The sequence below is a fragment of the Cervus elaphus genome, chromosome 11 (genome assembly GCF_910594005.1).
Source record: "Cervus elaphus chromosome 11, mCerEla1.1, whole genome shotgun sequence".
Lineage (NCBI taxonomy): Eukaryota > Metazoa > Chordata > Mammalia > Artiodactyla > Cervidae > Cervus > Cervus elaphus.
The window spans coordinates 7,334,709-7,347,810 of record NC_057825.1 but is presented as its reverse complement, the minus strand read 5'-3'; the positions used below and the strand labels follow the sequence as shown (position 1 = coordinate 7,347,810).

Below are 13,102 nucleotides of genomic sequence, written 5' to 3'. Positions count from 1 at the left end.
TAATGTTACCTGTTCCCCAGATGTCCCTGGGCCCTGCCAGCTGGGGGTGTACAGGCGGGCATGTTAATTTCAGCATGTCCCTCTCCATTTCACTGGCCAGCACCTTGGCCTCCCTTCAAAGCCTTTTCAGCTGGGTCTGGGAGTGCCAGGGGGAACCATCTATGAGCTCCAGCCAAGATAATCCACTTTGGCCTCCTTGTGGGTACCACTGCCCTAGTCCCCCGAGGGGGGCTCGTGTCACTGTCCCTGCCCCGGGGCCTGCAGCCTCCCCTCCCCTGGTGAGTCCTGAGTGGCAGCCCCGGGAAGAATCAGATGGCCCTGTGGCCTCATTATCCTGGCGAGGAGCAGGGCGAGTATTTCCTTTCCAGAGCTGTGTTGGCTGCATTTAATCACCCAGGCCCTGAAGCAACCATGCCTGTGCCCTGGGTCTCCCCAAGTCCCACACGAAAATGCCCCCTTTAACTTCCTCTCTCTGGAGGCCATCTTTGGTCTGTCACTTTTCTGAGTAGAGTACCCCTTTTCTGAAAAGAGAGCCCCTTCTCTGCCCGTGAGCTTTCAGCGGGGGCGACCACCCACCCTCCAACTCTGCTGCAGGTTTGGGACAGGACGGGGTCCTTCCCTGAGGTCTTCTGGGCTGACAAGAGAAGAGGATAGTCGTTCTTGGGTGGCGAAGATGTGGGATGGGAAGCCAGGGGCTGCTGTCGTGAAAAATGGGTCAGCAGTAGGAGAGTGGGCGCCCAGTGCAGAGGAGAAAATCACAGGAGGCAGAGAGAGCATCTGGAGGTTTGTCCCTGGATCTAGTTGTACCTGAAGCCCGCTCCATCTCTGCCCACTGTACAGCTGAGTGCCATGAACCAAGAGATCCCACTTCTTCCCATGCTGGTTCCAGTCAGCTCACTGTTCCCTATCACAAGGGTCCTGACAAATACCAGGAAGAGGTCAGTTTCTGTGCTGGGTGGGGTGGGATACAGACACCACTGTCCTATGTGTTTCTCCATCCCTCCACCCAGAGCATGAAGCATTAGAAGATGTGTGCACCCAATCTGCTAGTTCAGGTTCAGCTGGAACTAACCAGTGTTGCTATTTAGACAACATCAGGGTCATCTGACAGCTCACACTGTAGTATGTAATAAATTCTTCTCCACTAGACTGTGAACTCCAGCAGTAAGACTGGCCACTTCATAGTTGTGTGATTTCGGGCAAACTTTCTCACTTTTAAAACAAGGATGCTCATAGTATCTTTCTCTGAGAATAGCTGGAAAACCTCAGTGAATTCATACAGAGGGACTTTGCTGTCCTCTTCTTTGATGTTCTTTTTTTGCAGTGATCAGCTCAGTGCTTTGCCCTGGCTAGGCACTAAGTGGGGCAAATGTGTGTCCCATGCACGGAGAGGCAGAAAGAGATGCCCTGTTACCAGAGTGACACCCACCCCCCACCCCCCACACAAACACACACACACACAGAATAGAAGCACTCAGATCTCAGCATCCCACACAGTGACCCTCCTGGGAGCCCAGGGCATCCCCAGCCCCTGGCTCCTCTGGAGGGCAGCCTGCAGCTCTCCCAGGCTCTCAACTGTCATCCCAGCAGCTCCATATTGCTAGGAGTGCAACTTGGATCCTGGCTCAGCCCTACACCACGTATCAAGGGCAGCAGAACCTGCGGTGTTCTAGGAGCTAGGGGAATTCTGTGTGTGTGCGTGTGTGCGTGTGCTGGTTAACTTGGGGGGGGGGCGGAGAGCTTTCTAGAGCCCTGGCTTCCAGAACTGCTCCACTCTGAAAGCTCTGTCTCATCACTAAGTCCCCAGTCTTTTCCAATCTCCCTATCTCCTCAATGAGTGCCCCCCAACCCCAAGTCTTGCCTAGGGGCTCTTGTGGGGTCTGTCTGAGTCATTTTCCTGGAAGGAGCAGGGCTTGTCTGTCGACCTGGGTCTGTGGACTCCTGGTCTGCCGGCCGGCTTGCCCCTCGTCCTCCTTCCCCAAGACCACACTGCCCGCACTCCACCCCCACCCCCCCACTCCCAGCCTTTCAGCTGTGTTCTGCTGGGGAGCATAAGTTAGTTTCTCAGGATGTCCTGGGAGAGCAGGCTGAGCTCTTGCCAACCTCCAGGGGAGGGGCCATGGCATCGAGTGGAGTAGGATGCTCCTTGGGGCTCTGGTGTTGGGGACGGGGCGTTTGGGCGCGTGTGGCCTTCAGTGTGGTGTGTGCTGTAACATTTCGGGTGGACCCTCTTAGTGTGAGAGGTGGCCGGCCCGGGGACTGTGTTATTGGTTGCTGCACGCTGTGCTCAGGGGACTGACCGTTTGCGTGGCTGCCCAAGGTCCCTCGGCCCTGAGAAGATAATTGAGTGGGAGGGCATCTCTCTTCCGGGTGCTCCCGGAGTCCTCCACCCCCTGCCCACGGGGATCCCCGGATCCCAATATGCCTGAGGTCTCTGGGCACAGCTGAAGCTCAAGAAAACCTAGCAACGGGGAGGACAACCCGGGCCCGCTCAGTTTAGAGCTCTTACTTCGCAGACCGCCACCCACGCTCCTTGGCCCCTAAGGGAGAGGTGGGAGGTCCCAAGCCGCTCGGCCGGTCCCTTCGGGTGCCCTGGTCCGCCCTCCCAACAAAGGCGGCCGACCACGTGCCCTTCCTCGAGGCGGGCCCGGAGTGGGGAACGCACGCAGCCCCCGGGTTTCCGCTCCAGCCAGGGTTCGAGCCAGACCGCGCTGCGCCCCGGGTGGACGCGGAGCAGCCCCCCGCAGCCCTCTGCCACTCCGCGTTGTGCCTCGCCCACTCCCAGCCGCAGCCTCTGCAGCTCCCTGGAAGCGGCGCTAGGGGGAGCTGTGGCAACTGGCTTGGTGGATGGAATCAAAACCGCCCATCAAACGGCTATTCCTTGGACTTGCAGGGGGTGGGTGGGTAGGTAGCGCACGGGGAGGAGGGCGACCCACCGTTCCCCCTCCTCAGCAGCTCCAGACTCTTCTCTTCCCGTGGGAGGCCGAAAAAACAGCCCTGGTGGGGAGGTGAAGGTGCCTTTCCTCCCCGGAACTTACGCCTCCGTAGCCTCCTTCTTTCCTCCGCCCCCATCGTAGACCCTTCGCGGCCACCTCCGACCCCCCCAAACCCCTTGGCTCTGGAGTGTCCCCGAGAACTTCGCCTCGCGCGTCACCGGGACCCAGAGCCCAGCGGACTCCTGGGACTGGCTTGCGTCCGCCTCTCGGCGGCTTAGGGTGGGGGTGGGGGTCCTCGCGGCTGCAGCCCTTCCTCTCCCTGCGGGGGTCGTGAAGGCTGGGGTGGGGGCCGTGAACCGTTTTGCGCGGGGTGGGGGGTGGGGTGCTTGCGCAGCCAAGGGGAGCGCAGGGGCGAGAAAGCGAGCGAGAGCACTGGGGAGACAGCCAGGGACCGAAAGAGAGAGAGAGAGGGAGAGACAGAGAGAGGGGCGGTATCAAATCGAGAGCAAGCTGCCTCTTTGCTTTTTCTTTCTTTCTTTCTTTTTTTGCCCTCCCCTTCAGTCTTTCTCTCCTATCCCCTCTTAAGCTGGAACCACCCCGCGCGCCCCTGGGCCCGAGGCGCAGCTCCAGATGTGAATTTGGTTCCAGTGGGGAGGACGCGAGCTTCCTCGGGGCCTTGGCACATTCTCCCACTCTGAGGTCATTCCGTAGGTGGTCAGAGCGCAGAGCGCGCCTGGAGCCTTCCTGCCTCCATCCACTGGGGAGGGAAGAAGAGAGGCGGGCGGGAGGGCGCGGAGAGGGAGAGGGGAGGGGCGCGAGGAGGGAGGGAGACGCCGCCAGCACACCACCAAGTGGCACCGAGCAGTGATAACAAACTCAACTTAAAAAAAAAAAAAGGAAAAAACTTCCCCAAGTTGCAGCCGGAGATGTGCGGACGTGCGGGCGGAGGCGCAGGGCGGGGACTGTGGGTGGCCCAGCAGCCCCCGATGTCCCCCGGCGGCTCTCCCGGGCCCAAGAGAGCTCTGAGTTGAGGCCGAGCAGGCTCTGCGCCCCTGGCTGGGTTAGGAAATGTGATGGTGGCTCGCTCGGCTTCCTGCTGGAGATCCTGGGGGGCGGGGGCGGGGGGAACCGGTTCCCGTGGGGGGCAGGCACCTCTGCAGAGGCGGGGGGGCCGGGGAAGCGCGCAGCACCAGCTTCTTCCCCAGCAAACAGCACTCTCCCATCCCTCTCCCACCCTCGGCCCTGCGGATGTGGGCAGCTCCTGCCCTCCCAGGCTAGGAAAGCTGGGCTTTGCAGGAGGGTAGGGGTCTCGTGTCACCTCCCTCTATCCTCCCCGCCACCTCCAGGCCGACCTGAAAACAAGGCACCGCCATCCTCTAGAGTCGACTTTTTTATTAAGATTTTAAATTTAAACAAATCTGAACAGTTTTACCCGGTTGATACACAATTGAGAATGCACAAAAATACAGGGGTAGGAGGGAGAAGGGCCAAGAAAGGAAGGGTTGGCAACTTGTTTTGGAGTCCACATGGTGCTGACGGCAGAGAACCAGAGGGGCTGCAGGCGAACCCCACCTTTTTTTTTTTTTTTTTACAACAAAAGGCTTTAAATTAAACAAAATCTATCAAGCTGAAGACACAGGACGGGGTTCTCACGGGCTCGAACAATGCTGGTTTCATGAAATGCAATCGAAGGCTGAACCAGGATAGTGCAACTTAGAAGCACACACACACACACACACACACACACACACACACACACACACACAAACACCACATCTGACCGGGAACTTAGTGAAGTCTCCAACGCAGTCGGCGGTCCCGGCCCCTCCCTCTCTCGGGGCCGCCGGGGATCCAGGTGAAGGAATCGACTTCCTTTTTTGTTTAGTGGGGACCGCAGTGCTGGGCATGATGGGAAATGTAGTCGGCCGTGCCCGCCCCCCACCCCGTCCCTAAACAGTGTCCGAGAGTGTCGGGGTGTCCGGCGCCACCCCCGAGTCTGGAAGACGGGTGGAGGAGGGGAGGATAACAGAGCCAGAGGGGCGGGGAGACGAGGGGTTCAAGACACCCGCCCCGGGAAGAAAAGAAAAAAAGTTGAAGTGTTTTCATTTCTGCCTTCTCATTTTGAGAACTTTGGAGGCCGCCCCCAGAGAGGAAATGTGACCCAAACCTCCCTTTCGGAGATAGAGTTTGCCTTTGTTTTTGCTCAGGATTTCACAAGACCCATTCCTCACCCCGCGGAGGGACTGGAGAGAACAGAGCTCCGGGCTTCCTGGGTCTGACAACTGATTGGAATCGGCGTCCGGGACCCCTCGCCCTCCTGCGCTGCGCCCCCGGCGCGCCCCGTCGGTCCCGGCGCCCTGCCTCGCCCCCCGGCTGCCCGGCACCTCCTCCGGGCAGCAGCCCCTCCTCACGTGGCTGGCTCCTCGCTAAACACCACTGCAATCACTACAATAAAAAGAAAGAAAAAAAAAAAAAAAAGAGTAGGAGAAACACAAAGCATACTTAAATAGGCGCTTTTTCTCTCTGCAAAAATAAAGTCCAAGATCTTAGATTTCTTTTTTTTTTATTTTACAATTTATAAAACATCAGCCCTCTCCCTCTGCTCGCCCCCTGCTCAGCCCGAAGTGGCCGGGCGCCCGTTCGTTCCCTCCTCTCGCCCCTTGGCCGAGTCTTTGTCTGGCCCCAGCCCCGCGGGGCCCCGGGTCCCCATGCCCTCGGGGGTCCCTAGAAGGCGACAATGGCTCGAGTCCAGGCGCCGAGGCTGGCGAGCGCCTGCTTAGCGCACAGCTGCCCGTTGAGCGGCGGCGGCTGCTCGGAGGAGTCCGGCTGTCGGCTCACCAGCCCGGAGAAGCCCGAGCCAAAGATGGAGATCAAGTTTGAGATGTTGGACGCGTCCGGGGATGAGTCCGGGCAGAAGTCCTCGAAGCGAGCGCGCTTGCAGGGGGCGAACGGGACGCCCCCGGGGGGCTCGGCCCCCAGGTCGCCCGCATCGTCGTCGTCGTCGTCGTCCTCCTCCTGGCCAGGGTAATACTTGCGCTTGCAGCCGGTGGCGGACGCCAGGCCGGGTCCCGGGGCGCCCTGGCCACAGCAGGGGCAGTGGGCGGAGGCGCAGCAGTCCTGGTGCAAGTAGCCGTTCTCCACCGTGGTCACCACGTGAGTGTCCAGGTCCAGCACGGTGGTCTGGCTGCTGCAGTGCACGCCAAAGTCCGAGGGGGCCGGGTACGCGCCCCGGTAGAAGCCGGGGGAGGAGGCGGGGGCCGGGGAGGCGGGGGGGGAGGCGGCGGCCGCGGCCTGAGGGGCGGCCCCAGGGGGCGCGGAGGGCGCGGAGCAGGCGGCCGAGGCGCGAGGGTCCCGCGAGCAGAGAGTGGCGGGTGGCGGCGGCGGCGGCAGCGGCGCAGGACCCGGCTGCAGCGGCTCCAAGGGCTGCCCGCGGTGGGGCGCGCCGTGCGGCGGCTGGAGCGCGGCGCACCCGGGCAGCTCCGAGAGCGCCCCCGCGCCGCCCGCGGGCGCCCCGGCCGCTGCCGCCGCCGCGCAGCCCCTGGGCGCCGGGTGCTGGTGCAGCTGCTGCTGGAGGTGCAGCTGGTGGAGCTGGTGGAGCTGGTGCAGCTGGTGACGGGCGACCGGTTCGCGCGCCTCCGCGTCCCCGCCGCCGCCAAGTTGCAGAGGGCCGAAGTCGGCCGCGCTGGCCGGCATGCCCGGCGCCGCGTACGCGAGGTGCTGGTGCTGGTGGTGGGGCGGTTGCTGCTGCTGCTGCTGGCGCCGGTAGAGCTCGGCGTAGCGCTCGCTCAGGTAGAGCTGGCGCGCGTTGCGGAGCACGTAGGACACCAGGAGGTTCTTGTGCAGCTTGATGCCGCCGCGCTGGGTCCGGGAGCTGTGGATCTTGCGCAGGGAGATGCTGATCAGGCTCTGGGCGTCCAGGGCGCACTCCATGCTCCCTTGAAGACGGCGGCGGCGGAGCAGCCGCGGCCGTTGCTGCTGCTAAGGCTGCTGCTGTTTCGGCTTCCAGCCGGCCTCCGAGACGCGCTGGGCAGGGGAAACGGAGCCCGAGTCGGCGGGTCGGCTGCGCTCCGAGAGGAGCCGCCACCATGCGCTGCGCGCCACCCGCGGGCTCGTGCTCCACAGACGGCGCCAAAGCAATGAGCCTCGGCCGGCCCGGGCCCCAGCTATTTAGCCGGGCGTCCGGGCCCCGCCCCACACCTGATAAGCCAATCAGAGCTCCCCAAACCTCCCGAGTGACAGACGCTGCCCGCCCCGGGGCCACTAAGCTGGCCAATCAGACCAAGGCGGTTCCTTTGTGCTATTCAAATACCGAACGGACCCCGGGCCTCCAACGCCGCCACTGCCTCGAATGTTCTCATGGGGCTGCCGCGCCGCGCGGGACTTGGAGTCACGGGGGCCGCTATCTGCGACGTGGCCGCCTCGCAGCCGTCACGTTGGAGCCCGTGGCAGCCCTCGGCCTAGTTCCTGGGAGCCCAGGGTCTGTTCACCTGCGTGCTGCTGCGACGGCTCCTCCCCCTTCCGCATGGCTGGGCCTCACCTGCGGCAGGTGCGCGCAACTCCCACTCCCGGCCACGCGGCACCTCTTTTCTGATCTGTCGCCCCCCTGGGTGACCCACTGGACCCAAGGCTTTTGCAAGAGACTCGTGGGGCCGCCGGCTTGACCTGTGGGGACTCCTCAGGGGAAAGAAGTCCCCTCAGTCGCTGGGAATGTGGGATCTGACTCCTTGACTTTTTGGTTGAGGGGCCTCAGAGAACACTCGGAGAAGGGCCGTCCTCTCCGTTGGTCTGATGGAAGAACCCCAAACACGGTGAATTTTGAATTCCCCAGATGGAGAAGGCTTGGAGGCTGCCTCTGGCAAACACCTGAGGTCTAAAAGGTGTTCTGAGAGCTGACATCCAGTGTCCTAATCACCCGTCCTGTAACCTCTCCTTTATTCCCTAACTAATAATAATGACAATAGGGACTATTATTATGTACCTAGTATGGGGGAGGCCCTTCCAGAAACCCCCTGACTCCCTCCCCGAGACTGCCTGCAGATAGGGACCTCAGTCTTAGAGGAGAAGGGTGACTCTAGGGAAATCATGCTGCTGAGGAACTCGCCAAATTAACTCTTGTTGATAGTTTTCCTTCTTGTCCTGAATCGTTCATGGGGCCACCTCCTTCCAGCTGGGAGCTGAGACGGTGGGGATTTTCTCCAGAGGGCTTTTGATCTGGACTGGTTACCCTGAAAGGGAGTGACTGCTGCTTAGAGTTGGGGGGGGGTGTCCAAGGCACCTGGGTGGGAGGGTCTCTTTGAAGTGGGCAGGACATTTGCCTGAGGAGGGGGTCCTTGAGTTGGCCCTTGAAGGAGGAACAGGCTTCACAGAGAGTATGAAGGCTAGGTGGGCCTTGTGTGTGTGTGGAGGGGATGCTGGGTGGGAGGAGGTTTCAGGAGCAAACTTCTGCTGTTTCACCCTCTCCTTGGGGTTTCTTCCGAGTCTCTTCTTTTGTTGGGTCTGTTGTCCTCAGCACCTGCTTCTTCCCTTGGCAGGAGTAAAGAGACCCAGCCAGCCCACCCAGTACTCTCTCAGTGTCCCCTCAGATTTAGGAATTCTCCAAGTCTGTTTCCTCCAACAATTTTTCAGCATCTACTCAGTGCCAGGCAGCAAGGATAAAAACAGATTTAAGGAGCACGTTTTCAGACGAAACTTGGGGCGCTGACAGCAGAAGAGACTTGCCCAAGGTCCCACAGCTCCAGGTCCAGTGCTCTGGCATTTGCATGCCATGTGCACAACCCCAAACTGGTCTGAGCCCCTGTGATCGGAAGAACCTCTTCTGCCCCCACCCAGAGAAGCCAGGATTGACACTTTATGGGAACTGTGAGAAAAGGTGTCTTACTTCCATTGTATTGGTGATCTGCTGACAGGGACACACAGAATACAACTTGTTCATGTGATAGTATTTGTAATAATAAAAATATACTGCTCCTTACCTCCCTAGGGCCTGACTTAAAGACACACAAAGACTTCATTCTTTTATTTATTTTGTTTTGACCACACTGCAAGGTATGTGGGATCTCAGTCCCTGACCAGGGATCGAACCTGCGCCCCCTGCATTGAAAGCTCAGAGTCTTAACCTCTGGACAGCCAGGGAGATCCCTCATTCATTTATTTTTGAAGTCCACCTTTGAGATGTCATTACCATGTGGAGAGGAGTGGGAGGTTCTGTTTCTACAGTCAAGTCTGGGATGGACAGTGTCTGGCACGTTGTGAGAGTCTAAGAATGTATTATTAATGCTCATTTGGGACCTTCATTCTGTCTTTGCCCAGAATTTATTGGGGCAAGCTAAGATTTTGAGTGTTTGTGTCTTGCTCAAGGTCACACAGTCAAGAAGGGGTGAAGGCAGGATTTGAACGCAGGTCTGTTTCTAGCAGTGGAACTTGCTTTAGGTTCTTTGAAATCAGCCACTTGCTTCTGCCGTGGGTGAATCTGAGTCCAGTTCTCAGGGCTCAGCTCATGGTGAACGTAAACTTGATTGATCAACATCCCACCACTTTCCTGCCAACTGCTCTGAAACCAGGGCCTGTGGGATCCACAAAGAAGAAAATCTCTCTCACAGCTCAGCTCATCATTGACAGCCGTTCTCAGAGCAGCACCTCCTCACTCTGGGGGCCTAGATGGGACACCAGGGTAGGGAGGGAAATGGATTCCCTAGCCACAGGTTGAGGGCAGGGGAACCAGCCTCCCCTTCAGCCTCTGCCTCAAGTCTGAGCTCTGCTAAGGCTCTTCTGCTCCCTGGGGCCAGCTGAGGAGTGGTCAGTCCCGTCTGTGTGGCCCCATTCTTTGGGTCCTCCTTTCTGGGGCCCATGTTCACTTGGTCTCATCTCCTTTTCGGGAATGGAGAGGTGGGCTAGTGGAGAGGGCTAAGCAGTTGTCTAGATTAATAAAAACCCTTGATCTTTTTTGGGGTGGCCTGGAGAGGGGGAGTTGCTGCAGCTGTTGTAAGGACACAGTTACTGAAGGAGGTAACGCAACAGCTGAGCTATTTGGTGCCCCTGGGAACAGTGAAAACGGGAGGGTACACAGTATGAATTCACAGATATTTACCGAATGGGTGGGTCTCACACAAGGCTTCTGTTCCGATGGCCAATGGCTCAGAGCAGGGGACTACGGACCGTCCAGGGCATCGAGTATGTGTATGTATACATGTGTGTATGAATATCCGCGTGCGCATGTGTGCCGGAGGGCAGGTCCAAGTGAGACAAGGCTTCTTGGGATGAAGAACTGGCCTTATTGGTCTGGGTGCCTGAGAAAGGTTGGGGCACTCACCTTTCCCCCTAAAGCTGGAGGATTACATCTGGCCCTGAGTCGCTGCTCTCTGGAGGAAGTTAATTCATGCCTAAATATTTACTGAGAGAGTGCTGGGACAGTGAAGAGCAGGTCACAAAACTATCGGGACTTGGGCTCCTGTCAAACCTCAGGAAGTGTCACTGGAGCTGCGAACACCTTGAAATGCCACTTAGGCCTGGGGACACCTTTGGTCACTGGGCTCAGAGGGGCAGACATGCCAGGAAGTTCCTAGTCAGCTTTGGGACTCGCTTGGTGGGTTCTCAGGGACCAATTTGGGGAAGAGGATGCAGAGGCAAAAAGGTTAATTGAAGGTCTGTGTTGGGAGAAGGAGGATTTGGAATTGACATATTCATTCCTTTGTTCATTGGCCAGATAGATGTTTCTAGAATCTTACTCTGGAATCCCTGCAAATGGATTAGAGGGAACAAGTTGTGATCCTGCCCTCAGGAGACCACAACTCAGAGGAAAGCAGAGGAGATAAACAGATCAGATGACGCAGAGTGATAAGTCTATGATAGGAAGGAAGGGGCTGGAGGCGGGCACAGGAGGGTCCCCAAAGCTGTCCTGGAGAAGGCTTCCTGCAGGAAGCTGAGACTGGGAGGCCAAGGATGGGGAGGGGTCTTTTAGAAGAGAGAACAGCTTGAGGCTCAGCACAGGGCCTGGTATGCAGTAGGTGCTCAATAAACATTTGTGAAATCAATCAATCAGTAAGTGTAAGTATGCAGAAGACACTGTTAGGATTGGAAGGGTCCTAGGCATCAGGCTGCCCCCATCCCTAATTTCAGATAGGTAAACTGAGGTTCAAGGGCTTCCCAGATGGCTCAGTGATAAACAATTTGCCTGCCAACGCAGGAGATACGGGAGATGTGGGTTCGATCCCTGGGTTGGGAAGATCCCCTGGAGGCGGAAATGGCAACTCACTGCAGTATTCTGACCTGAAAAATCCCATGGACAGAGGAGCCTGGAAGGGTAGCAAAGAGTCGGGCATGACTGAGCAACTGAGCATACACGCACACAAACTGAGATCCAGAGAGGAGGAAGGATGTGCTGAGTGTGTCGCCCAGAGATGGAACTGGAACCCAGACATCCCACCTCCCAGTCCAGCCTCTGGCTGCCCCAGCTTGCTGTCTCCAAGGCTTGGAGTGGGGGTTACTCCATGGGAACTGAGATTTGACACTGTGGGCAGTGGCAGAGAAAGCGTGGGGCAGGGCTGGACGCAGGGGTCACTGTTGAGTCCTCTCTGAGGTTCGGGGTCCATGGTGCTTGGATGCGGGAGCCAGGTGCTACACCCTGCAAAAGTTGCTCTGTGGCTGTTGGGCACTGGGGAGCTTGGCTGGGGTCCCAGAGCTGGGGAACACCCCTCCTGCCCTGAAGACCCAGCATCCTGTCACTGTCCCACATACAGGTTAACGACCCGTCTGTGTTTGCCCAGCATGGTCCAAGGCAACAGGCTCAGTGCCCAGGAAGGCATCATGGCTCCTGGCTTCAAGGTCTTACATGTAATGTGGAAGGTTGACAGCAGCTTGGTTTTTTGGAGTTCTTGTTCTCTGCCAGCCACTGCCTCCCGTGCTGGTCTCCTTGAAGCCCCACAGCAACCTTTGAGGCAGGTTCGGTTATCATCTGCATTTTATGGATGAAGCATGTGAGGCTCACAGGGCTTGGGTGACTTCACTGGGCTCCTCCAGCAAGGGAGGAAAAGCGACTCTGATCCCAGGGCTCTGGGGCAGGGGCGGGGCGGGGGGCACCACGAGCAGCAGGGGAGGAGTGGAGACCCCTGCTGCTAGTTTTGGATTTGTTGGCTTTTGAACGAATTCTGTCCTTCCCGATGGAATGTGCATGCAGAGCGGGCGTGATCTCACCTGGGGGCCTCTGCCCGAGCACCTGGCACAGGTTGGGTGCCCATTTGTTCGTTCACTCACTTACTCACTCACTCATTCATTCACTCACTCAATAACCAGGGACTGAGATAGTGAAGGACAGGGAAGCCTGGCCTGCTGCAGTCTGTGGGGCCGCAAAGAGTCGGACACGACTTAGTGACCGAACGGCAACAAATACCGGCCAATGAGCAGTCGCCATGCTAAAGGAACACCAGAAAGCTCTGTCTGCCCAGAGCAGGGCTGAGAGGATCCTTTTAATCTCCTTGGCCAACTCTGATTGATTGGTAGTGTCTGCCTGGAACCCTGGGTTGGAAGGGATTTGGCGGGTGCCCCAGTTGATTAGTGATGTCTGCCAAGGGCTCAGCTGGGAGCCTTTATGGCAAACCTGCTGGGTAGCTGCCCCTGGGATGAGGAGGGAGTGTCTGCTCAGTGCTTTGGACATCTGGGTTGGTTAAGCAGACAGAATGGGTCTGGAGGTTGGGAGAAATGGGTTCTAGCCCCAGACTGGCCCTGTAACCCTCAGGAAATACACATCAGCCTTTTCGGGCCTCAGTTTCCTCATTTGTCACCTTCCTCCAGGAGGCACTGTGAGCATCAAATAACAGGAAAGTGTTTGAAGAGCTGAGGAGACTGGTAATGAAAGGAAATGGGAAACTGCTCCCCTCCCTCTTTTCTTCTTTCAAAATCTTCCCAGAAATGGAACACGCTGGGTAGGGTAGAGTTAATCCCAACGGTCCTGTGTGTGTGTGTGTGTGTGTGTGTGTGTGTGTGTACTGGTGGGTGGGGGGGCCCCTCAGTGGTTCCTGGCTCAGAGTTGTTTTTATAACTCACTTAGTACAGACCTTTGTCCTCTCCCTGGCCTCAGCTGGGAGTTTCTAAGGAGTAAGAAGCTCCTTGGATCTTAGGAACTGAATCTTAGAATTTTCGTTTGTTTGTTTTCATTTGACTGGTGGGAGCTG

The 13,102-nt window shown here is 58.0% G+C and overlaps 1 protein-coding gene across 1 annotated transcript; it reads right to left on the bottom strand.

Moving 5' to 3' along the window:
- Positions 1-5,482: 5,482 nt before the first annotated feature.
- Positions 5,483-7,064, bottom strand: IER5L (immediate early response 5 like). Its single transcript, XM_043917513.1, has one exon. It carries the CDS (start codon positions 6,864-6,866, stop codon positions 5,661-5,663), a length of 1,206 nt encoding a protein of 401 aa, XP_043773448.1. The 5' UTR covers positions 6,867-7,064; the 3' UTR covers positions 5,483-5,660.
- Positions 7,065-13,102: the final 6,038 nt, after the last annotated feature.